This window comes from Saccopteryx bilineata, unplaced genomic scaffold (genome assembly GCF_036850765.1).
Source record: "Saccopteryx bilineata isolate mSacBil1 unplaced genomic scaffold, mSacBil1_pri_phased_curated manual_scaffold_42, whole genome shotgun sequence".
Lineage (NCBI taxonomy): Eukaryota > Metazoa > Chordata > Mammalia > Chiroptera > Emballonuridae > Saccopteryx > Saccopteryx bilineata.
This window is the reverse complement of record NW_027095468.1, coordinates 100,042-126,297: the sequence shown is the minus strand read 5'-3', so window position 1 is coordinate 126,297 and position 26,256 is coordinate 100,042. Positions and strand designations below refer to the sequence as shown.

General features: G+C 39.7%; 1 protein-coding gene and 1 non-coding gene across 2 annotated transcripts in view; both read left to right on the top strand.

The window, feature by feature from the left end:
- The window catches only part of LOC136318331 (microtubule-actin cross-linking factor 1-like), a 64,120-nt gene that overhangs the window by 32,259 nt on the left and 5,605 nt on the right, over positions 1-26,256 (top strand). Inside the window, 21 exon segments of the mRNA XM_066250690.1 lie at positions 281-365; positions 1,264-1,505; positions 2,176-2,382; positions 3,520-3,639; positions 4,779-4,886; positions 6,822-7,063; positions 7,967-8,162; positions 8,869-8,877; positions 9,790-9,955; positions 9,958-10,020; positions 10,659-10,885; positions 12,203-12,325; positions 12,412-12,430; positions 12,433-12,518; positions 13,019-13,120; positions 13,208-13,256; positions 13,259-13,380; positions 13,472-13,627; positions 13,768-13,821; positions 14,226-14,368; positions 24,126-24,215. Of these exon segments, the coding sequence (XP_066106787.1) occupies positions 281-365; positions 1,264-1,505; positions 2,176-2,382; positions 3,520-3,639; positions 4,779-4,886; positions 6,822-7,063; positions 7,967-8,162; positions 8,869-8,877; positions 9,790-9,955; positions 9,958-10,020; positions 10,659-10,885; positions 12,203-12,325; positions 12,412-12,430; positions 12,433-12,518; positions 13,019-13,120; positions 13,208-13,256; positions 13,259-13,380; positions 13,472-13,627; positions 13,768-13,821; positions 14,226-14,368; positions 24,126-24,180 (2,574 nt within the window). The 3' untranslated portion in view covers positions 24,181-24,215.
- On the top strand, positions 21,999-22,074 carry TRNAS-ACU (transfer RNA serine (anticodon ACU)). Its single transcript has one exon. It is a non-coding gene; the product is annotated as a tRNA-Ser (tRNA).

The window sequence follows — 26,256 nt, the reverse complement described above, 5'->3', positions numbered from 1 at the left end:
ACCTTTCTTGGGCTCGGATTTGGTACCAAAGATTGATAAAACTGATTGAACCCAAAAATTATTCTCATCAGTACAAAAAAAAACCTTGACTGTATATATCTGATTTAATTATTTTAAGTAATTAATGGTATAACTAAAGAGATAATGAAGGAGTCAAATATCTGATGTTTAAACTAGACTGATACTCATCTGTTTATTTTCAATTTCATCTCTTAAAGGTCTCATTTCTTTCTTTTTATTGTGCCGTAGTTTTAGGATTAATGGTATTCTTTCCATTCAGGCTTTGAATGAAGAAATTGTTAACAGAAAGAAGAATGTAGATTAAGCTATTAAAAACGGTCAGGCTCTTCTAAAACAAACCACAGGTACTTTGAAAAGTGCATCTCGTAGCACTCTGTATGTATATACAATCACATAACGTAGGGAAAGAAGCACCCTGCATTAGCCACTTCCCTAGATATACAAGCTTACTTAATAGTTCACTAATTTTTTTTTTTACAGAGACAGAGAATCAGAGAGAGGGATAGATAGGGACAGACAGGAAAGGAGAGAGATGAGAAGCATCAATCATTAGATTTTCATTGCGACACCTTAGTTGTTCATTGATTGCTTTCTCATATGTGCCTTGACCATGGGCCTTCAGCTGACTGAGTAACCCCTTGCTCGAGCCAGTGACCTTGGGTCCAAGCTGATGAGCTTTCCTCAAACCAGATGAGCCCACACTCAAGCTGGCAAACTCAGGGTCTCAAACCTGGGTCCTCCACAGCCTAGTCTGATGCTCTATCCACTGTGCCACTGCCTGGTCAGGCCTAGTTCACTGATTTTACTACCATGTTGTCATGGCCTCCACCTCACCCACCCATGCCCACTCTACCCACTGGGCAGCCCTCAGCCTGGGTTCCTGTTTCCTGCTTAACCTTTTGAAAACAAAAAGACTTTGTTGTGGTTATAAATGATGACTCCAGTTCACTCCAATATATTGAAAGCCAGTATTTACTGGAAGGTTCTGGGAACATCTAGAAACACTTGCATTTGGACTCAAATCTTAATAATCTTGGGAGTGGCTTCTGTTATTGATTAAAGGGTTTATTTTCCTCCTCCTTTAATGTGGGATGGTAGGTGAAGTCACTATCATAGAAAGAGAGCATCTATAAAATGTAAGCACTGCTCTGAAGGAAGGGGGATTAAGGGACTCCCTCATGCCCAGAAGGTGAGTTCCTCATGTTGTCTTTAATACAAATAATTGTGTGCAGTCTCCCACAGGTGAAGAGGTTTTGCTTATCCAAGAGAAACTGGATGGAATAAAGACCCGCTACACAGACTTCACAGTCACTTGCTCCAAGGCCCTCAGAACTGTAGAGCAAGCCCGGCAGCTGGCCACCAAGTTCCAGTCTACTTTTAAGGAGCTGACTGGGTGGCTGAGGGAGGTGGAGGAAGAGCTGGCAGATAGTGGAGGACAGTCCCCCACAGGGGAGCGGATACCCCAGTTTCAACAAATACAGAAGGTAAGCTGACATTTCATTTCACACTGTAGAAGAAAAAAACGTTTCCTTCTTAGCCAGAATCCTTAAGTTTAAATTCTGAAATTTTTTCACAAACCTTGTCTACCTTAAATCTAAACCAAAAAATTCTGCCTGCCTCCTTTCTTGTTTATTCACTGACAGTAAGATTTGACATAAATAGAGACCGATATAAGACCACTTGTTTCAGTCTGAAGAAAAAAGATTGACTCTCAATTCCTGGGAAGTTTGCTTTGTATATAACATTTTAGAATTTGCTTTCCTGGTTCATTCTCTAAAGAGTGCTTCGTGTTGTGTTTGATGCTCATGCAGGATCTAGTGCAGTTCTAAATGCACTGAAGTAGATACCTTACTGAGTTAAATGCCTAAGGGTAAAGAACTATCATTTCTATTGAGGTAAGGGGAAAAAGGAAGAAACACTATTTTTTTATGCAGACAGTCTGGCTCAAGAAGTCTTGCAGACAGTTCTAAGCAGCATCTAAGCCTAAAGTCAGGCTTGGAATGATTGCAAAATCTGAGACAAGAAGAAATAAGTGAAGGAAGGAGGTCAAAGCCCTGCTGGGATGTGTGGCAGAGATACCACTTTCCCCCCAGCACAGCTGCTAATGTGCTTAATTTAGCAAGGTCTGGCCTCAAACAGTTTTTCCTTCCTTAGGAATTAGAGGAGGAGGTCATGGAGCACAGGCTGGTGTTGGACACAGTGAATGAGGTGAGCCATGCTCTCTTGCAGCTGGTGCCCTGGAGAGCCAGAGAAGGGCTGGATAAACTGGTGTCTGATGCCCACGAGCAGGACAAGCTGGTCAGTGACACTGTTGGACAAAGGGTGGATGAAATGGATGCTGCTATTCAGAGATCACAGCAGGTAATGTTTATAAACACCTCTGCTTTAATACATTCAACAGTGGAGATACATGTGAGATACAAAGTTATGACCCACATAAATAAAGGCTCAGGAATAGGAAAAACAGGATGAAGGTAAATCCAATGCAACAGATTATTTCAGTGATGGGAAATGATTGGGTAAAGGTATGTGAGAATGGACTTGGTTTGTCCTCACATCCTTGACCCCTTTGAGCAGGGAACTTGGGGAAGAGTCTGTGAGTCCTCTCCTTAGCTAATGCCCTGCTAAGACGCAGGTGGGGATTGGAATAGAGAATATCTAGACCCAAAAGGTCCAAATGCATCACAATCTTAGTTTGACATAATCAATTGTTTTAGCATTAGATGGTAGAGATAAAGGAACCAAGAACTATAATTACTATCAAATATGCCAACCAGAATAGCAGAGCCATCCAAAATAGAACCCCTCCCAGTAAACATAGGTGTCATATTTCCCTCCATCTTTTTTCCCTCTTGCTTTCTTGAAAAAGTTTAGTTGCTTTTCTTTGTAGCAGGATATGCACCTATTCATGTGCTGGAGTCTAAAAAATAATACAACACGACTCCTTGGATTCATCATTATAAATAAATGCTTTGTGAACCACACAGAAGTTTGCCCTAACTCCAGATGCATTCCCAGTATGTCTTTACTGAGATAATTTATCTTGGCCAGATAATTGAGTATAAAATGTATTGTGCGTGGGAGCTTTCTTTTCTCTTTAAATATTAGTGTAGGTTAGCAGAGTTGAAGAGGAAGAGATGAAAGATTGAAGGACCCTTACAAACAACAGTCATGTAGAACATGTTCTTTTTCTTTGTTACTGCATAACTTTGTAAAGGTTGTGTTGTTCTGAGGGTCTTAAGCGTCTTCAAGTAAGTATTTCCAAGTTAATTTCACTCAGCTGTCTGCTGCCATATTAGTTTATATTTCAACATGACTAAAACTATTGTTCAGGATTGACAGAAAGTCCACAGCCTCCTAAAAACACTGATTAAAATAAGATCAACTCATATTTGTTGAAGTATAAGCAATTCTAAAGTGTCTGCAACTTGACTTGAATTCTAAAAAGGAAGACTGTGGCTGTATATAATCTGTCATTTTTCTTCAATATGTGTATAGTGTGAGCAAGCTGCTGATGCAGAACTAGCTTGGGTTGCAGAAACAAAATGGAAGCTTATGGCCCAGGGTCCAATTCGTCTGGAACAGGACCAGACCACAGCTCAGCTGCAGGTACAGAAGGTAAGTATAACACTGATGTATCCAGCGTGTTCTGAACTAATGTAATCATCTTAGTATGACTAGGGGAGTTTCTACCTACTCTTCCAAGTCAAGTGGAATGATGCATGTCATGATGGTGAATAGAGATTAATTTTATAAATATTTGGTTAGGATAAGGAGTTTTTTTGTTTTGTAAAAAGGGAGATATGGGCTTCTTAATCCAGGAAAGATTAATAATTTTCTGGATGATTTTTATGAGGGAAGATATTTTTCTAAGCTATTAAAAGATAAGCATTGAAGATGTGTAGATAGGCAAAATGTCAAGCTAGATAAGAACAATTTTTTTTAATTTAGAAATTAAATTTAATGGAGTGACATTGGTCAATAACACATTGGTTTCAGGTAAACATCACTATAGCAATTTTTTTGTGTGTGTGTGTGCGAGAGAGATGAGAAGCATCAACTCATAGTTGTGGCACCTTAGCTGTTCATTGATTACTTCTCATATGTGCCTTGACCAGGGGGCTCAAGCCAGCAACCATGGAATCTTTTTTTTTTATTTTTTTTTATTTTTTACAGAGACAGAGAGAGTGTCAGAGAAAGGGATAGACAGGGACAGACAGGAATGGAGAGAGATGAGAAGCATCAATCATTAGTTTTTTGTTGCACGTTGCAACACCTTAGTTGTTCATTGATTGCTTTCTCATATGTGCCTTGACCGCACGTCTTCAGCAGACCAAGTAACCCCTTGCTGGAGCCTGCGACCTTGGGTTCAAGCTGGTGAGCTTTTGCTCAAACCAGATGAGCCCATGCTCAAGTGGTCGACCTCTGGGCCCCTAACCTGGGTCCTCTGCACCCCAGTCTGATGCTCTATCCACTGTGCCACAGCCTGGTCAGGCAACCAAGGGATCTTGTCTGTGATTCCATGCTTAAGCTGGCAGCCTCACATTCAGGCCAGTGACCTCGAGGTTTAGAACCTGGGACCTCAGTGTCCCAGGTCAATGTGCTGTCCATCCACTGTGCCACCACTGGTCAAGCTCAACAACAATTTTTTATGTGGCTTTATTAAAGCAAAGAATTTTTATAGGTGTGTCTGACATTTGCTGACACAGCCTTGAGGTTCTTTTACTTCCTAACTTTAGTTTACTTTTTTCTTAAAGGCTTTCTCCATTGACATAATTCGACACAAAGATTCAATGGATGAAGTCTTCGGTCATCGTGGTGAAATCTTTGGCACATGTGGAGAAGAGCAAAAAGCTGTGTTACAGGTAAATTGCATTTAGTTATTCACCCTATATTCTTGTCTTGATTTTGGTGAATTAGAAGTACAGTTGTGAAATTATAATGTTTTAGTTTAATTATGTTTTATTTTTCCTCCATTACTAATAATTGTGTTAAAGACCAAACCTGATGTTCTGGGGCATTCATACTCCTAACACTGTGTTCACAAATATCTAAACAGCCATACTGTATAATGTGAATGTAGTACAGATCCATCTTCTTTAAACCGAGAAATTGCTACTTGTCCTAAGTCCGTAAGGAGTGACCTTTGAGTTACTGTTTCAAAAATCTGTGATAGATTTTTCAGAATCGTATGCCGATAGTATTTTTTTTCAGGTCCTTCTAAAAGATTATACTTATTTCTAAAGCTTGGCCAAGAGTTAGTTTGTACATCAGTTTCTTTTTATATAAAGGGTATAGGTAACCATTATTTCCTCAGAAATATTTGTAAGTTGACTATGCTACTCATTCTAAACATATAAAGCATAAATGCCAGGTTGGTGGAGACTTTTTTTCCAGTTACATCTTACATTCAGTATTATTTTGTTAGTTTCAGGTATACTGCATAGTGGTTAGACAGTCATATACTTTACAAAGTATGCCCCTCAATATTTTTAGTACCCACCTGGTGCCATTAATAGTTCTTAAATTATTATTGATTATGTTTTCTATGCTGTGCTTTCTATTCCATGACTATTTTGTAACTATCAAACTGAACTTTTTAATACCTTTACCTCTTTCACCCAGTCCTCACAACCTCCCACCACACCCCCACTGGCAACCATCAGTCTGTATTCTAAATCATTGTGTTTCTGTTTTGTTCATTTATTTTGTTTTTTTAAGTTTCACATATAAGTGAAATCATACGGTGTTTATCTTTCTCTCACTGACTTATTTCACTTAGCACAGTACTCTCTGGCCAAGAGGTATTCCACACACACTCACATGTCTGAACCACTAGTCCGCTGATGGGCACTTAGGTTGCTTCCAGATCTTGGCTATTGTAAATAAAGCTGCAGTGAACATAGGGATGCATAGATTTTTTTCAGAATAGTGTTTTGGGTTTCTTTGGATAAATCCCCAGAAGTGAAACAATTTTTAATTTTTTGAGGACTCTTCATACTATTAGTGGAGACTTTTTTTTCTTTTTTTTTTTTTGTATTTTTCTGAAGCTGGAAACGGGGAGGCAGTCAGACAGACTCCTGCATGCGCCCGACCGGGATCCACCCTGCATGCCCCGCATGCCCACCAGGGGGCGATGCTCTGCCCATCTTGGGTGTCGGTCTGTCATTACCAGAGCCACTCTAGCACCTGGGGCAGAGGCCAAGGAGCCATCCCTAACACCCGGGCCATCTTTTGCTCCAATGGAGCTTTGGTGGTGGGAGGAGAAGAAAGATACAGAGAGGAAGGGGAGGGGGAGGGGTGGAGAAACAGATGGGCACCCCTCCTGTGTGCCCTGGGCGGGAATCGAACCTGGGACTTCCGCATGCCAGGCCGATGCTCTACCACCGAGCCAACCAGCCAGGGCCTGTGGAGACTTTTATCAGAGGAAAAGAGACAAGGGAAACTTGATGGCCAAGGCTTCATCATAGCCTTTGAGATGTTCAGTCTTATACTGGTTGTTACAATAATGCGGTGGTATTTAAAGTTGTAAAAGGTTATTCGCTAAAATGTTAATTTTGCTTTGTTGAGTTTGTGCTATTTTACTATATTTGAAACAACTTTTATATTTTAAAAGTTATACAAATAATACATATATATGAGTGTGTGTGATAGAAAAGTTAGAAAATTCAGGTAACTATAACAAAAATAAAAATTGCTTATAATCTTAGGTTAGTTTATAATGTTTTAAAAATTTAGTATTTCTTTTTTTAGATTTTTAAATTTATATATACCTGCATTTTTGTTGTTATTGTTCATAGGAAAAGATGGAGTCTCTAATACAGCAATATGAAGCCATTAGTCTGCTCAATTCAGAGCACTGTGCTTGCCTAGAGTGAGCACGTGTCTTGGTGAACCAGTTTTGGGAAACTTATGAGGAGCTCAGCCCCTGGATTGAGGAAAGTTGGGCACTAATAGCACAGTTACCTCCACCAGCTATTTATCATTAGCAGCTCAGGCTGCAGCAAGAGGAAATGAGGATAAGGAGCATGCTGAGCTTTAGGTAATTGCAGAACTAAGAATGGGCTCCACAGTCTATTCAAGTTCTGCATTATGAAATTCCTCATTAGTTAAAATTTCTTTGCACAATAACAATGTATGTCTGAATTATTTCCTTTGTTCTTTAATATGAGTCAAGTAAAGAACACTTTTATATATCAGGAACCTGTGTTGCAGAAGTAACCAAAGAACTAAGTAAACATCCAGGGAACGTAGCATCTTTCCAGTGATGGCGGGGTGCTGTTAGACTTTGGGGGTGGCTTTTCATTTGGTCAGGCCCCAGTTGACCCTGGAAAAAAATATCACAAAGCATTAGCCACATGTGGGTAAGATGGAAGGAAGATTTATAACATCCACAAATGCTATAACCACTGTAAAAAGGTTCTTTTTTAATGTTTATTTTATTTGGTTATGGCCTGTGCTTATCCCTATCCCTGTCTTTCTGTAAGTGGAAGGATGTAAACTAGAAGTAGCCATCAGTTAAGTCAGGGAGCGGCTGGAGTACCAGAAATATGACTCTTTGTAGCTTGTCCTGCTTGGTTGTCTCAGTCTCAGGAGGAAGGCAGCCACTAACCCATGAAAATTGCAATTAGTACACTTAAGTATTTATGAGTACAGAGGATGGTGGGATAAATTTGTACTGGAGGTGAGAGTGAGAGAGAAGACATGATCTGGGAAGGCTTCCTGGTTGGTGGGACATCTGAACTGGCTTTTAACAATGTAGAGAATCAGAACTCAAGGCAAGGCTTAGCTGCTTTTCCCTTCTATAAATGATGAAATGCTCGGACATTCAGTAATTCCATTTGTTTTTCTCATAGTTGGTATAAGCTCTTAACAAAATATTTAAGCATATAAACTAGTATGAAAATGCTTATTTTAATCTGTATTTCTTCACATAGCCACTAAGGGAATCCATTGCTGAACACAAACCTCATCTTGATAAACAGCTAAAGATAGGCCCTCAGCTAAAGGAGTTAAACCCTGAAGAGAGTGAGTTGGTGGAAGAAAAATACCAGAAGGCAGAAAGCATGTATGCCCAAATTAAAGAGGAGGTGTGCCAGCGGGCCCTGGCGCTGGATGAGGCTGTTTCCCGGTCGGCTCAGGTATGTGTGTGGCTTGACCTTGTAACCCTTCATTTGCCCTTTAGTCTAAGCAAGAAGTTTCTGTATCAGATACACCTCCATGCTCAGGAAGTCTAGACCAGCATGCTGATGGTAGTGTCAGACTAGGAACCTTGGCTGATGTGCATTTTCATTGTAAGGATCAGTAAAAATCCATTGTGATGGATGGGTGTGCTGGTGCTGAAAGGAGGGTAAAATGTCTTAGTCGGTACATGCTGTCTGTTGATAGTTTTCCTTAAAACTTTATGTTGTGATGATCCTTCAGGAGAGATAGTTCTGGATAACAGTTCCTATTGAACCTTTCTTTCTTATAAGACAGCACATTAAGATTCTCTCTCTCAGGAGGCCACCGGCTAGCTCCTCCTAGCTCAGAGAAGGATGCTTGAGTAGAGAGAAGTATGAGCCAGAGGGAAACAGACTACCAGCAGTGAAGTTTACAGCATGAAACTACATACTCTTCAACTAATACAGTACCGTTAGTGGTACTTTTGTCATGTCTGGGTATTTTATTCCTATGTTTAGTCAATAGTCTTGGTTAATATTTGTACTTACTCAAGTTTTCCCCCCCATCCTCCATCCCATCTCTCACTCACATTGTGGAATTGTTACTTTGTGTTCTTGCTGCCTGCTCCTGTCTTCCCCAGATCCTCACATTTCATTGTTGTGTTGACCACGCCCACCATTACAGATTATAGAGGTCCCACTGGGACTAGGGTATTCTTATGAACCTGAGAATTGAGGATGACCTATCGGGAAATTCCCCTACTTTAGAGGAATGAATTCCCTTTACTTTAGAGGAATGAATTTTATTAGCGTAGTTTATTTTGCCAGTTTCACTTAGGGTGGTACCTAGAAGTGAGGGAGTGATGGAAAGTGATTTTGTTAAGGAAATTCCACCATGTATTTCTCACAGGACACATATAGTTGATAAGCCTAATTCTAATTCATGAATCCAGAGTTGGTTTTAGATAGCCTTTTTTAGGGGGCAAGCTTATCTGTTTTGCTCCTGTTTTTCCTATCTCTCTGCTTCACATTGTAAGTAAAATTTTACAATAATAGTCACGTTATTCAAAGTGCCAGAGAAGTGGAAAGGTAATTGTTCTTTTAGAATAAGGTTAGATTTGGCCTGCCTTAATTACCTTTCATCATGCCAACATTTTCCTTTTTCACTGTTACATACGGTGGTTATTAAATTGCATGGTATGATGATTTTAAACTTGAAGTCATTTAGCAAATTGAGTTCCCCATCCATTTATATAGTTGGTGGAGGTCATCTAACTTGTTGGTCTCATCTGTTGCATGCAGCTCTCATCTGAGATGTTGACACACTGAGTCTCACCAGTTTCATAGTGTTGTCCCTTTTGTCATGTTTCTGGTATATTACTTAATATCTTTTTGATTCTTAAACATTTATTTTCTATTTCTGGTGGAGCAGCTCCAGTGTACTATGCCCAAACAGATATTAGCCAAGCCCACAGCCGTCAGACAAGGCTATGTGCAGTTTATCCTCAGCAGTAGTAGATGTATGCCTTGGCCTTGTTCCCTAGCACTTCCTCTAGAAGTGGGATGAAGTATTGCTATGGTGTCTAACGGTCTGGCTTGTATTCAGTTCCATGATAAAATCGAGCCCATGGTGGAGACCCTGGAGAATCTTTCCTCTCGCCTACATATGCCAGCACTGATCCCTGCTGAAGTCGACAAGATCAGAGAGTGCTTCAGTGACGATGAGAGTGCCACCATGGAGCTAGAAAAACTTCAGCCTAACTTTGAGGCCCTGAGCACCATGGAGAAGAGCTTATTGGGAGATCTCAGGAAGCTGACAAAGATTTGCCTGTGAAAGGTGCTTGATGATTCTAATTATTTTTAAGGAAAAACAATAATATAAGTTCTAGGCTATAGTTACCTCCAGCACTCCACCAGATGTAGGTACGGTGCTTTGTTGAATGTGAAGTCCCCAAGTAATGAGTATTCCAGAAAGTCATTTGGAAATCATTTAGAATTCAGAATAATCTCCCCACGGAAACAAGGTTACAATTGGTAGTTAGATTCCCAGGCCAGGAAACAAATGCTCCTTTAACCCCTAATATGAGTGAACTGCAGTATCAATAGTATGTAGAACATAACTATGTTTTATAACACTTTCCATGGGAAACAGCAAGTTGAACACGGAACACTGGGAATCGAGTTCTCATCTCAATCCCTTTGTAAGTTATTGGGTTTGTATCTGAGCAGTAGTACCTTTCTGTTAGATGGTAACTCATTCCAAGATTACCTCTATGGTCTCTTTATGTGGGAAACCAACATTAAGTGGGAAATGTGAATGTAGAAATAAAAATAAAACTGAGATAGATAGCTATAAATGGTTAGAGTTTTTTAAAAGATAATTTTAATGAAAATGTGAGAATTAGATGACATTCTGATGAGGCTGATTTCCAGTACTTAGAGAAGTCCTAGTCATACCTCTTTTTTGCCCCTCAGAAATCCAGGACAAATTGAATCACATGGTATTATTCTGGAAGGACATCAAAGCTCGGGCTGAAGAGCGAGAAATTAAGTTTCTTGATGTCCTTAAACTAGCAGAAAAGTTCTGGTATAACATGGCAGATCTCCTTACCACCATCAAAGACACCCAGGACATTGTCCATGACTTGGAAAGCCCAGGCATTGACCCATCTATCATCAAACAGCAGGTTGAAGCTGCTGAGGTAAGAAAAAACAATCCCCTTCTCTGTGTTTGCCCACTACAAAAGCACTTTTTCCAAGTATGTTGTGTTAACGGCTTAGCCAAGGTGAGTGTCTGAAAAGTTGTTTGTGTGTGTTTTTAAGTTTAGGAGGATATTTCCCATTTGAAAAAATACCTGTTCCTTATAGTAGATTTCTTTTTTTATTACAAATACAAGTTTTACCATTTGTAGGTTTGTATAACCTCCACCAACTGGGATATACAGCAGTTGAATTACACAAAACTAATTTTCTCATCAATTTTAAACTTAATTTAAATAAATAGAATAGGCTTAGAATATTTAGTTTTGCTTTCATTTCTGAAAATAGCTTTTGCTATATTGTACATTTTGTTTCTCGAGTAAATTTCTTTAATGCAGAAAAATAGAAGGTAGAAAAGAAAATAAATTCTGGATTTGTCATGTAAAAGTAACAATCATTAACACTGACATACCTTTTTCTGGTCTTTTGGGAAAGCCTAGTTTTTATTTTTACTAAATGCATTTCTCCCCTCATTTTGTCCATTTACTATAAGCCAACCCTGTCTTGCTATTATCTTCTATTTTAGCCATTTTTCCTCTCCCTGCACCTGTCTTTTTTAGAAATTGGCAAAGAATTGACTTTGTTCAAGATTATATAGCCTAGTGTTCCTACTGTGCTAGTCTCTCAGCTCTTAAATTTGTGACTTGTGCTGAATTATTTTACCCTTGTTGACATACTTCTCTGCAATAGAATTCTGGCTATAGATTATAATCTCTTTGGAGGTAGGGGGGATAAAACCTTTGGTAAATTATTGAAGGCCCATGTACCTTTTTCCAGACTGTTTTATAGATATTGTTCTATAGGGTATATATATATGTGTGTGTGTATGTGTGTTTATGTGTATATATATATAGTTATATATAAATACATTTGATACATACATTTTTGGTATACATATATATGAAAAATAACCAGAGTCTAAAGCAGGGGTCTCAAACTCGCAGCCCGGGGGCTGCAAGTGGCCCACCAAACAATTTTGTGTGGCCCGCAGACTAATCCATGGGCTTACTTAATTTTATCCAAAATATTTTGAACTTCGTGGATTAGTCTGCGGGCCGCACAAAATTGTTCAGCGGGCCGCGAGTTTGAGACCCCTGGTCTAAAGCTTCACTGTTTAAGTGAAATATAACATTGAAAGGTTTTTTGTGAAATTGACAGGTTCTGTTCAACATCTGCTATTGATGGGGATGTAATTTGCAATGTTTGGGAAGTTCTGCTCTGCTTCTGTTTCAGCTTATGTTTTATTCATTTACACATAGACTATTATAGAAGAGACAGATGGCCTGCATGAGGAGTTGGAGTTTATTCGAATCGTGGGAGCAGATTTGATTTTTGTTTGTGGAGAGATGGAGAAGCCCGAAGTGAAGAAGAGCATCGATGAGGTGCGAGACCTGGATAAGGAACTTAGAACATTAGTGGACTTGGACTGACCAGTGGTATTAATTGGAGAAACTGATGTTTCCTCTAGATGAATAATGCCTGGGAGAACGTAAAATGTGGAAAGAGAGGCTAGACAAGCTTGAGGACTCCATGCAGGCTGTGCTGCAGTACCAGGACACACAGAACCACAGCACTGTCGGTATGTCTAACCAGAATTTCCCACTGCTGACGTGAAAGGCGCTGACACCTGAATTTCTAGTCTCCTCACCATGTTGTCATCATCGTGTGATCACCGTATTTGTTCTCATGGTGGGTACACAGTGAAGCATGCCATACTGTGGAAGCCGTCTCTCGCCAGAGATTGCACGCCCAGGTCATCTGAAGCACAGCTTGGCACGGTAGCTTAAGCACATCAGCAGCTTGCCAGCTGGCCATGAGAAACACTAGCTTTTATTCATATTTTATTTTTCTAGATCGTAGTTTATTGTGGACTCTGTCCCAGTAATGTTTGCTTTTGTTCTTAAATCTTCATATTAAAATAAGAATAATTTTTTCTTACCTGTTCTCCACAACCTGAAAACACAGTGTATGGCACTTTAATTTACCTCTGCTTGTATTGACATTGATGATACTTATTCTCTCTGAATTCTGTATTTTTTATGTTTTCTGACTACTAATTTATGTTTTCATTTTAGGCTATGTTTGACTGGCTGGATAACACTGTGATTAAACTCTGCACCATGCCCCCTGTCGGCACTGACCTCAACACTGTTAAAGATCAGTTAAACGAAATGAAGGTTTGTTTCCAGGAATGGCTTTTGAAAGAGGATGGCTTCTTTTCCAATTTTAAAGACTCGTTGCTAACATTAGTTTGTCTTTGACAGAAGTTCAAAGTGGAAGTTTACCAGCAGCAAATAGAGATGGAGAAGCTCAATCTCCAGGTGAACTGATGTTAGAGAAAGCTACTGATGACACGGACAGAGACATTATACGGGAGCCATTGACAGAACTCAGACATCTCTGGGAGAACCTGGGGGAGAAAATTGCCCACAGACAGGTAAGGGAGCTGGTGGACTACATCAGTGGACTACTACTATCTGCTGTTTTCTAATTTCCTAACACTCGTTCCCTTTATATCTTCCGGGTAGCATAAGCTCGAAGGTGCTCTCTTGGCCCTTGGCCAATTTCAACATGCCTTAGAAGAACTAATTAGTTGGCTGACTCACACTGAAGAGTTGTTAGATGCTCAGAGACCAATAAGTGGAGATCCAAAAGTCATTGAAGTGGAACTTGCGAAGCACCATGTAAATGTTTTTATTTTTCATCTCTAAGCTTATTGGTTTCAGACTAAATATTGTCACCAGAAGCCTTTCAATGTTGTGTGTACCTTATAGAATCAGGTTTAATGTTATCTATAGAGATAAATTGTTCAACATTTTTTTAGGTTCTAAAAAATGATGTTTTGGCTCATCAAGCCACAGTGGAAACAGTCCACAAAGCTGGCAATGAACTTTTTTTTTTTTGTATTTTTCTGAAGCTGGAAATGGGGAGAGACAGTCAGACAGACTCCCGCATGCACCCGGCCAGGATCCACCCGGCACGCCCACCAGGGGCGATGCTCTGCCCACCAGGGGCGATGCTCTGCCCATCCTGGGCATTGCTATGTTGCGACCAGAGCCACTATAGTGCCTGAGGCAGAGGACACAGAGCCATCCCCAGCGCTCAGGCCATCTTTGCTCCAATGGAGCCCTAGCTGCGAGAGGGGAAGAGAGAGACAGAGATGAAGGAGAGGAGGAGGGGTAGAGAAGTAGACGGGGGCCTCTCCTGTGTGCCCTGGCCGGGAATCGAACCCGGGACTTCTGCACGCTAGGCCGATGCTCTACCACTGAGCCAACTGGCCAGGGCAGCAATGAACTTCTTGAATCTAGTGCTGGAGATGATGCCAGCAGCTGAAGGAGCCGCTTGGAAACTATGAACCAATGCTGGGAGTCAGTGTTACAGAAAACAGAGGAGCAGGAGCAGCAGCTTCAGTCAACACTGCACAGGTACACGCATTCCCACGGTAACAAGGTGGAGCTGTGCACCTGATGTTTGGGGGAAAGCCATTTGGGGTAGAGACCCCTGTGTCTTGAGAGGAAGGTTGTTTCTGTGCTGTAACTTGGCTGGAAAGAATAGCTTTTGATTGAATTGTTTGTTTCTTGGATTAGTTTGTAGCCTAGTTTCTTTATTTACTATCCAAAGTTAGTAGATTTTTTTAAAGATACTTTTCCTTTTTTGGGGGGGTGTATTTTTTCGAATTGAGAAGTGGTGTGGGGGGTGGCAGACAGACTCCTGCATGCGCCGTACCAGGATCCACCTGGCACGTCTACCAGGGGGTGACGCTCCGCCCCTCTGGGGCCAACTAGAATCTGTTTTTTAGCATTAGGCTTTTCCTTGAGAATAAATTTGACTGCTAAATTAAAATGGAATTTCCTTCTTATAGTTTAGAAATGTATAAATTCAGAAATCCATTTGAAATTACTAGGTTCACTTTCACTTTGTCTGTATCTTTTTAAAATTTTTATTTATTGATTTTAGCGAGAGAGGCAGGAGTGGGGGAGAGACAGGAACATCGATCTGTTCCTGTGTGTTTGTTTTCTGAACAGGGATTGAACCAGCAGCCTCTGGGCTAAAGGAGGATACATTAACCAACCAAGCTATCTGGCCAGGGCTCCTGTATCTTTTATTAAGTATAATTGAGTAAATAACATACTATTCTCTTTAAAACTTTTCCCTCTGACCTATTTTATTTTGCTCTTCAACATAATTTGGATCAAGAAAATGGAGCTGCTTGTTTTCTTTTAACAGACTTACAGGGAAGCTTTTCTAGATCAGGTTCTCTGCAGGTATCAAAGAATACTACATGACAATCCCTGGTTCATTTGGGTGACCTTTTATTTTATTTATTACAGGGACAGGGAGAGAGTCAGAGTCAGAGAGAGGGATAGACAGGGATGGAGAGAGATGAGAAGCATCAATCATCAGTTTTTCATTGGGACTTCTTTGTCGGGAGCCGATCAACGACTGCTGGCTGACAAGGTCACAGCAGGATAAGACCCACAACTGCTGGCTGACAAGGTCACAGCAGGAGAAGACCCACAACTGCTGGCTGACAAGGTCACAGCAGAAGAAGATCAAAAACTGCTGATTGACAAAGTCACAGCAGAGAAGACCAACGGCTGCTGGTTGACAAAGTCACCGCAGTGAAGACCAATGGCTGTGGGTTGACAAAGTCACAGCAAAGGAAAGGCACAATGATACTTCCCCCTTTGACTTTTTGAATTAATCTGGCCTTATATCCCCCCTTTCTCTCGGTGTGTGCTATTATTTATGGCACAGGGATAATAGTACCGTGCTTTCCCTGTAGATTCATAGTAATTTCTTTGGAAATGAGACAGAGGGTGTGAGTTCCACAGAAAAGCCTGTAAGCCCCTTGATCTGGGCTCATAAATTTAAGAGGCTGGCCATAATATCCCTCATAAAGGGTTAAGTTTGTAGGATTATTTCTTCTTATTAATCATGTTAGAAAGAATAAAGTTAGAACTTAACTAGTGTATGAATATAGTAAATGAATAAAGTTTAACTAGACAATAGAATCTTAGAAAAGGAGTAATGGAATGGCCCGTTGCATGGCCTGGGATGGGAATGCAGTCAGCAAGAAAAGGATGTTTTGCTAAGAGAATTGTTTTATGACTGAAGGCAGTTACTGGGCTTTCTCGGTGAGACATTCTCATGAGATTTATATACTTTCCCAAGGTTTTTCATTCAGATAATAAAGAGGAATATGGAAGAATCCATCCATAGAAGCAATAGCAATTAATGCCTTCTGATATTATGTTGCTACTAAGCTATCTTGCAGGTGCACTCTATATATCTTTAAGCAAAAGTTACTCTTGATGTTATGACAATTTCTTAATAAGCAAGCCTTTTGAAGTCTTGTGAGAAAAATTAGGACACTGCATGAACTCAAGGCCATTTGCCTGAGCAAGCGGTGGTCCTTTTCTAGTCCTTAATGATTTCATCTGCTAATCTCTCTCTGCGCCCTTGACTCACAACAACAGTAGAGTTATTAATTAGTACTAATCTTTTAGAAGTTTGTACCAATATTGTTATTGCTATTGTATAACTGTACTTTGAATAACTTACCACCTGATTTATAGTTTATAGATATAAATTAACTGTTATCTGGAAACATGTAAACATAGTGAAACAGAAGCAATGATTAATACCATGTAATTGTAACTTGGTGTGTGTGTATAAAAAAGGAGCTGTACTAGCATTTGGCAGAGATGCCTGGCAGTAAATGCTAACTAACTAGAGAATAAAGAGAAAGAAAAGAATTCGGCGCTCTCACTCGAATTTCACCAACGCCGTCTCCTCCTGTGGGACCCCTGGATCCCCCCTGGGGCTGGACCCTGGCATTCCTTAGTTGTTCATTGATTGCTTTCTCATATGTGCCTTGACCGCGGGCCTTCAGCAGACCGAGTAACCCCTTGCTCGAGCCAGCGATTTTGGGTCCAAGCTGGTGAGCTTTTATTTTTGCTCAAGCCAGATGAGACCACACTCAAGCTAGCAAACTTAGGGTTTTGAACCTGGATCCTTCCGCATCCCAGTCCTACACTCTATCCACTGCACCACCGCCTGGTCAGGCTGGGTGACCTTTTATAATTTAATAACATTGCTATATGCCATTTCTACCCCTCAAGTGTCACGGGAGTCTTGTGAAGGGAAAGAGCACTGAACTCGGAGTCAGGAGACAGTGATCTGAAACTTCCCAGCTACATTATATGACACAAGTCATTTAACTTCTCCAGGCAACATTTTCCTATCTGTAATCTGAGAGTGTTAGAGTTAAGTAATATTTAAAATCCCTTTGGGCTCAGATTCTGATTCCAAGCACTTAGTATAATTTATTCTCTTTGCTAAAAAAGCCAATCAGAAATAGAGGATAACCATTTATCTTTTTTAACTTCAAACAATCTTTAAAAAATTGGAGAGCAGCCTGACCTGTGGTGCAGTGGTTAAAGCGTTGATCCGCAATGCTGAGGTCACTGGTTCAAAACCCCGGGGCATGCCCTGGGAAGGCACATAGGAGAAGCAGCTATGAGTTGATGGCTTCCTGCTCCCCTCCCCACCTTTCTCTTTCTCCTTTCTCTAAAATCAATAAATAAAATCTTTAAAAAAAATTGGAGTACAGAGCTTTTCCTTGGTTTATGAATAATGCATGGGGGATTGGGGAAGATTGACCTGGTTAGGATGGACTTGTTCTCACAAAATTTAGTCATTAGTTAGTTTTTCAAAATGTCTTTTTTTTATTTACTTAACTCACATGTACAATTCTCCCATTTAAAGTATATAATTCAATGGCTTCTAGTATATTATCAGAGTTGTACAATTATCACAGTCAATTTTAGAACACTTTCATCACCCCCAAAAGAAACCTTATACCCTAACTCCCCCGATACCCTCCCCCAGCTTCAGGCAACCACTTACTGTATTTCCCCATGTATAAGACGCACCCTTCCCAAAAAATTTGGGGTCTAAGAACTGGGTGCGTCTTATACACTGGTGTAGAAGTGTGGCATTTCAAATGCCATAGATGAAAGTGCGAACGAGGCAGTCTATGAAGACAGTGATTTGTCATCAGACAGAGATGAGGACAAGTTAATGGATGGTAATTTTGACAGTGATGAGGAGTTGTATGAATTTTATGATGAATAAAACTTGAGTTTAATAACCTTACATAATACAGTGCATTCTTTTTTTTTTTCTCTCAAATTTCCGGCCCCAAAATTAAGGTGCGTCTTATACATGGGAGTGTCTTATGCAGGGGAAATATGGTATCTACTTTCTGTCTATAGCTTTGCCTGGTCTGGATGTCTCATGTAAATGGAATCATACAGCCTGTGGTCTATTGCTTTGTTTTACTGGCTTCTTTTCCTTTGCATAATGTTTTCAAGGTTCGTCCATGTTACATATAGCCTGAATCAATATTTTTTGCTGAATAATATTTCATTCTATGGATGTACAACATTTGTGTACCCATTTATCAGTTGATAGATATTTGAGTTATTTTTACTTTTTGGCTATTACAAGCAGTGATTGCTGTTGTGAACATTCAGTCATGTACAAGTTTTTGGTTTTTTGTTTCTGGATGTGCTTTCAATTCTCTTATATATACCTGGAGTGAAGTTACTGGATCATATGATAACTTGTGGTTAGCCTTTTGAGGAACTGTCAGACTTTTTGCCAAAACAGCCACAGCATTTTCCATTTCCACCAGCAGTGTATGAGGATTCCAGTTTCTTACATCTCCATCAAACACTTATCTGTTTTTGTGTGTGTGTTTCAGTTGTGGCCATCCTAGTAGATGTGATGTGGTATCTCACTATAGTTTTGATTTACATTTTCCTTATGGCTAATGATATTGAGCATTTTTTCATGAGTTTGTTAGCCGTTCATACATATTCTCAGGCATTCACTCACTTTGACAGTGATTTTTACAGGTAGTACAAACAGTCAAGCATCTGGATAGTTGAAGTTTTCTACTCGTTTGTTGACAGAGCATGGTTATTTGTTGGAAACATACATATTGATGATTTCTGAGCTCTCTTGGCTTTATTTTATGCAGCTGTCTCTATAACTAATGATACTTTACTGGACTTTTTCTTAAGGCATTTGTGGAAAACTTTAGAGTCAACCTCGTATTTGCAGAAGAGTTAAGACTTCAGAATGGAGCAGACCTAGATTTGATTGGCCTGTCCCTTTACTGGATGTGTGATTGTGGGATGTTAATTGAGCCCTCCAGATTCTATTTCTACAGTTGAAAAGTTTCTGACATGGAAGCACTAGTATGTTAGTTTTTGTCCTTCTCTGGGCAGAGTTGTGACCAGTAAGCTTCAGAAACAGACTGTTGTTCTCTGTTCTTGAAAATTCTCCAGAAGGGGAAAATACTTCAGCATTCTCCTTTCCTGTTACCTCTGTCTATATTTCTCTCTGTTGGTTTTCACAGTTATTTTGTGTAATCAGAGGACTGAGATATAACAAACTAGTTTTCCACTAAATTTCTTATAAAGTGGTTGAATTTTGCTATTCATAGTTGTAAAATATAACTGGAATTTTGGGGCCTTGATGTGAAATTAACTTTGCATTTCAAAGTGCCTCCTTTTTCTTTTCAGTATCCTGTGGTATTTAGTATCCTATTGATAACATGATCTCACCTGGTATTTAACCCTACTTTTAATTCATTTAAATAGTTATTCAGTGTCCATTCCTGCTATTTATACCCTATATTCAGATGTTATATCATCAAAAATAAATCCCTTGTTATCTCTTCCCTTCTTAATCCTTAATACTAAGTTTTTAATATTTTGAATTATTTATTTTTAAATTACCATTCATTGATAATCTGACTTCCTTTCTACCACTCTTCAGAAAATTATAATCCCAAACACTCTTATTGTAGGAAAATTAAAAAACCCTTTCTTAGTCCTCATCCTCCTTGTCCTGTAGCATTAGATGCTGGTGATCACCCCTTCCTTGATTATAAGTTCTCAGTTTTTTGTCTACCTCTCACTTCCCTCCCCCATTGATTGCTTTTCCGTCTCTGCCTTCTAATTTTGGCGATTCCCTCAGGCTCAGTCCTTAGCAATCTGCTCGCCTTGCTTGCCCCTAACCCAGAAAGCCCAACATTTCCCATGTCTCTAGTTAGCACCTCTATGTATGACTTCCAAACTTAAGTTCTCAGCTGACCCAAATGGAATTCTGGTATTTCCAGCTGCTTCAAGAACATTTCCATTTGTAGCTCCTTTGTGGCCACTTTACATTCAACATATTTAACACTGAATTTGTCAGATTCATTCCCTTTCCAACCCTCATGACTGCTTCTTTCTGTTAGTGGTACACTGTGGCTCTTCTGGCTGCAGAGTTCGAAACCTTGGACCCATCTGAGGGAGAGGTCCTGAAATCTTGGAGCCATTGGTGTGCTGGAGTCAGTTTACACAGGCTCACAAGAGCCAAATGTTAAATTCTGGGGAATTTTGTGAGCTTGTTGCTAAGTATAGCCATTGTTAAAATTAAATTATATAAACTTATAGTTAAATACATTCTATTTAAAATAAAAGTAGTAAATACTCAAAACTCATCACTTCATCGTTATTTTTCTACATATTCTTATTGTCTGTGTTCTTGAGGTTAATTATGTCTTTTATATTTCTGTGATGAAAACACTACATAATGGTGTGCAAAATGTACTTTTCTTCCCAACATCGCATTTATAACAGCAGCTTGCAAGTGGTCATGGTGGGAGTATTGACACCCTGAGAGTCAACAAATACTACAAGTCTGAGCTGGGTGCATTGTTTTGTTCATTGTCGACTTCAGGTGAGGAAGAGAAATGTAAATGTTGCTGCTTAAACCAGAAAGTGTATCATATCTATAATGAGTACTTTGTAAACAGCTCAGAAATGGAAGAGATGTTCTTTCAGTATTTGAAAGCTATTATGCGATTTATTATGATCTATTTTTTTCATTTGGGTACTCTACCTGTTACTTTATTTCTTAATACACATACACACAAAAATGCACAACTTGCATATTTCAAACTCTATATCTTGTCTTATATGGTTTTCCTATCTTCTTTCTTTCTATCAAGACATTTTGTAATTTCCAAGTTTTTCTAGTTTGGGAAGTCTTCTCAGATAGTTCCAGTTTTAATCTTTTCTAATTCTCTTTCTGTTTATGAATTGTAGATATTATAATTTGAAAGGACTATAATTCAGTTTTCCACACAAATTTAGAAACCTCAATATCCCAGTCTCTACTTGAAAAATCCCATTGTCTAGAAATTGACTACATCTGAAACTGGCCCTTTTATTGTTATCTAGAAAATGATTTCTTTTGAAAAGGAATTCTTTTCCTTGGAATTTCTACTAATCTTCTGATTCTGTGTTGTGAGTGTCACTCAATGAAGTATCATCACTAAATTTGGAATAAGTCAGAAGACCTACTGCCACTTACCAAAGCTATGTGGCCTTAACATCTCAGAGCCTCAGTTTCGCTTATCGAATATGAGTCACAAATAAACCTCACAGGGCAGTTATTTGGATTCAGTAAATAAAAGAATATTATGGTTGATTATAAAACATAGAAGTTAAAAATACACATAGAAGTTCATGGAAAAGACTAAAATTCAAAAAGACCAAGTTGAGGCTAGCTTTCCATCTATGATGCTGGGCAAGTTATTTAATCTCTTTGTGCCTCATTTCCTCATGTATAACATAGGAATAATAATAAAACCTGCCTGATAGATGTGAGGGGTAGATGGGATAACAGGGAAAGCATTTTGCACAGAATTGGAGTTTAACCATACATTTTTCCAAAGTGAGATTTGTTTTTTCATAGTTTCTGTTATAAAATTGAAATTATTTTTCCTAAAAGGAAAATAATTCTCAAATTCACTGTAAAGTATTTGACAAGAGAGGGGTTAAAGTAGAAGTATACCCTGTGAAACAGTGGGCACATGGCATTTTAGTTTCCTTTGTAGTATCTCTGGAAGGCTTTTCTACCTCTGGCTGGACTCAACTGTCCATCATTGGCCATTGTATCTCATTTAGGTTCATAATAATTCCTGAGGTGGCCCTGGCCGGTTGGCTCAGCGGTAGAGTGTCGGCCTACTGTGCGGAGGACCCGGGTTTGATTCCCGGCCAGGGCACACAGGAGAAGCACCCATTTGCTTCTCGACCCCTCCGCCACGCTTTCCTCTCTGTCTCTCTCTTCCCCTCCCGCAGTCAAAGCTCCATTGGAGCAAAGATGGCCCAGGCACTGGGGATGGCTCTGTGGCCTCTGCCTCAGGCACTAGAGTAGCTCTGGTCGCAACATGGCGATGCCCAGGATGGGCAGAGCATCGCCCCCTGGTGGGCAGAGCGTCGTTCCATGGTGGGCATGCTGGGTGGATCCCGGTCGGGTGCATGCGGGAGTCTGTCTGACTGTCTCTCCCTGTTTCCAGCTTCAGAAAAATGAAAAAAAGAATAATAATTTCTGAGGTGTTTCAGGATGATTACAACTCCCCATCTCCTTTTCCAAACTTTCTTGAATACTATTCAGGGTTGCCATAATGTGTAATAAATCTGGCTTCAATTTTAAAAACACAGCCTGACCAGGCAGTGGCGTAGTGGATAGAATGTTGGACTGGGATGCGGAAGACCCAGGTTCGAGACCCCGAGGTTGCCGACTTCAGCGTGGGCTCATCTTGTTTGAGCAAAAATTCACCAGCTTGGACCCAAGGTCGCTGGCTCAAGCAAGGGGTTACTCAGTCTGCTGAAGGCCATGGTCAAGGCACATATGAGAAAGCAATCAATGAACAACTAAAGTGTCGCAATGCGCAACAAAAAACTAATGATTGATGCTTCTCATTTCTCCATTCCTGTCTGTCCCTGTCTATCCCTCACTCTGACTCTGTCTCTGTCTCTATAAAAAAATAAAAGTAAAAAAAATAAAACGCCTTCATTGGCAAAAATTAATGAATGGGACTACATCAGACTAAGAAGTTTTTGCTCAGCAAGAGAAACTGATAACAAAATAAACAGAAAGCCAACTAAATGGGAAATGATATTTTCAAACAACAGCCCAGATAAGGGCCTAATATCCAAAATATACAAAGAACTCATAAAACTCAACGACAAACAAACAAACAATCCAATAAAAAAATGGGAAGAGGATATGAATAGACACTTCTCCAGGAAGAAATACAAATGGCCAACAGATATATGAAAAGATGCTCATCTTCTTTAGCTATTAGAGAAATGCAAATCAAAACGGCAATGAGATACCACCTCACACCTGTTCGATTAGCTGTTATTAGCAAGACAGGTAATAGCAAATGTTGGAGAGGCTGTGGAGAAAAAGGAACCCTCATACACTGTTGGTGGGAATGTAAAGTAGTACAACCATTATGGAAGAAAGTATGGTGGTTCCTCAAAAAACTGCAAATAGAACTACCTTATGACCCAGCAATCCCTCTACTGGGTATATATCCCCAAAACTCAGAAACATTGATACGTAAAGACACATGCAGCCCCATGTTTATTGCAGCATTGTTCACAGTGGCCAGAACATGGAATCAACCAAAAAGCCCATCAATAGATGAATGGATAAAAAAGCTGTGGCACATATACACTATGGAATACTACTCAGCCATAAGAAATGATGACATCGGAATATTTACAGCAAAATGGTGGGATCTTGATAACATGATACGAAGCGAAATAAGTAAATCAGAAAAAACCAGGAACTGTATTATTCCATACGTAGGTGGGACATAATAGTGAAACTAAGAGACATTGATAAGAGTGTGGTGGTTACGAGGGGGAGGGGAGAATGGGAGAGGGAAAGGGGGTGGGGAGGGGCACAAAGAAAACAAGATAGAAGGTGACAGAGGACAATCTGACTTTGGGTGGTGGGTATGCAACATAATTGAACGACAAGATAACCTGGACTTGTTATCTTTGAATATATGTATCCTGATTTATTGACGTCACCCCATTAAAAAAATAAAATTATTAAGAAAAATAAAAAAAAATAAAAAATAAAACACCTTCATTAAAAACACACACACTCTGGTAAATGTTCATATGCTGTACTCCAACCTGAAAATTTACTGTTTCCAGTTTCAAATACTTAATTTTTGTTTACAGAGCTTCTTTTGTAGAGAATAAAATAATTCAAGCTCAAATAAAAAGCAGTCTGTTTTACTGTTGTGCACAGGTCTGCAAGCACATCAGTGATCTCTATGAAGATCTGCGGGATGGCCATAACCTGATCTGTCTGCTGGAGGTCCTCTCGGGCACCAAACTGGTGAGCTGCTCTCTCCTCCTAATGTGTGACCTCACAGGTGTGGCCCTGTTAATGATGTATCTATCGGTCCACCGTGCTGAGTGGCGGGGCAGGGCCGTCATTGCTTGCCTTGTGACATAGGAGTCAGAAGCAGAAGAGATTATGGGTGGACTTTATTTCCATCTCAGACCTACAGTTTACATATGGTGTGATTTTATCTTAATCCAAAATGATGTGTCATCTATTCTCATTTCTTGATAGATTCAGGTATCAGTTATATTTCTTTCATAACTGCATGCTTTCTCCTTACTTGTTTTTAAATCCATTTACAGATAGATACTAGTAGTATTTTAGGAATAGTAGATTCATAAAAAAATTTTAATAAGGTGTATTTTTCTTCTTGGAATTTTATTTCTAGCCTATATAGACTTTTTCTTATTTTTCCATTTATTATGAATTGTTTAATTTTCTGTATTCAGCTCAGGTCCTGAAGTTTACATTTAAAAGCCCAGATGTTTTGAGTAATTTTTCCCTCAATTCACCTCACTTTTCTCCTGCTGTTATTCACTGAGTCTCACAGGTTTGAAGGATCCTGAAGTTGGTGCCTGAGCATAGCCTTAGATGCAGTCAGTACATTTGGGCTCCTTGGACAACCAACTGTGCCTGCCTCCTCTCTGAGTGTATTAAACATTGCTTGTGGGAAAAACACCTATATGCCCGAGGGCAAATTTGTGTGAGCCTCTTAGCTTGTCAGATGATAGTTCTCATACTTGCTTTGTTTGCAGGATTTAAACAATCTTACTTGACCGGCCCATTGTTTCATATATTTGAGGCTAATGGAAGCAGGTGATCCTGTGCAGTTTCTGTTCTAGCTCCAGCATCACAGACAACATAATTTTCACTTAGAGAAGTCTAGGGTTGACTACTGGAAACATCTATGAGGAAAGAGAACTGAAGAGAGGCAGGCGCACAGTTTGAGTAGTCTGGAAAGCTCAGCCCACTCACTGCCATTGGTGAATCCATAGTCATTCTTCGTTGTGATTTAGGAACAGAATTTGGCCTGTTAGCTATCGCACCCTAGGTAATATTCAGCTCCATCTAGGATTGGGTTTGGCTCCCTTGGGCCCTTTTATTTGGTTTCACATCTTTTTTTGCCTTGCAATAGAATTATGTTATAATTTTTAATGGCCTAAAATTGACAGATGCTCTTATTAGCACAGCCAGCACAGAGTGAATTCTAGTTCTTCTCTGGCTCTCATTCATAAATTTCACAGGTATTCAGAATTTCACCTTTGCTATGCTGGACTTTACTCCTCAGAGCTCATCAAGTTATATTTTGTGCAATTTTCCTGGTATGTTTGATGACTTGTAGTGATTTTATATTGGAAAGGGACATTTTTGGTGCCATTGCTTACAAAACAGGTTAAAACCACTCCAATCTAATTTACTTTCCTAACCTTTAAAGACCTATAGGTGTTTATCAAGATATTCATAAGATATCATCTTATCACTGAAAACAATCCAAATATCTCTTTCATGCTTTTCACTTTGCCTCTTTCTCCCTTCATTGATTCACAAAACAGAGAGGGTGGTTGGCTGTGGAGAATTGAGGCTGTGTTTCAACATGTTCAATAAAACCATCTGTTCTGGTCTTGCCTTTTTTTGGATGTGGGAGTGTATTTTCATCCTTTTTTTGTTTAATGCTGCATTCATCCCCTTTTCATTTTTGTGTTGTGAATTTCTTATTCCTCTGTTGTGTCTTTGCCTTGGTTGGTGGCCAAAGGAGCCAGCAGGGCTGAAGACCCTCCATCTGGTGAGCAAGCCCTCCTGGCGCCATACAAACAGCGAGGAGCAGGAGGAGGAAGATGATGATGATGTAGTAGGTCCTCTCAATGATGCCAGCATCTCAGCTGGCACTGCAGGGCCATCAGAGTCTGAGGGTCTCCAGGTCTCCAGTAGCTCAGTTACCAAATTGCCTTCCTCCCTCTCTACCTGGGAATATGGGTCCCAAAGAAAGTGGTTAAAACTAATTGTGCTGCTGGCTACTGTTAGATGATCCTGA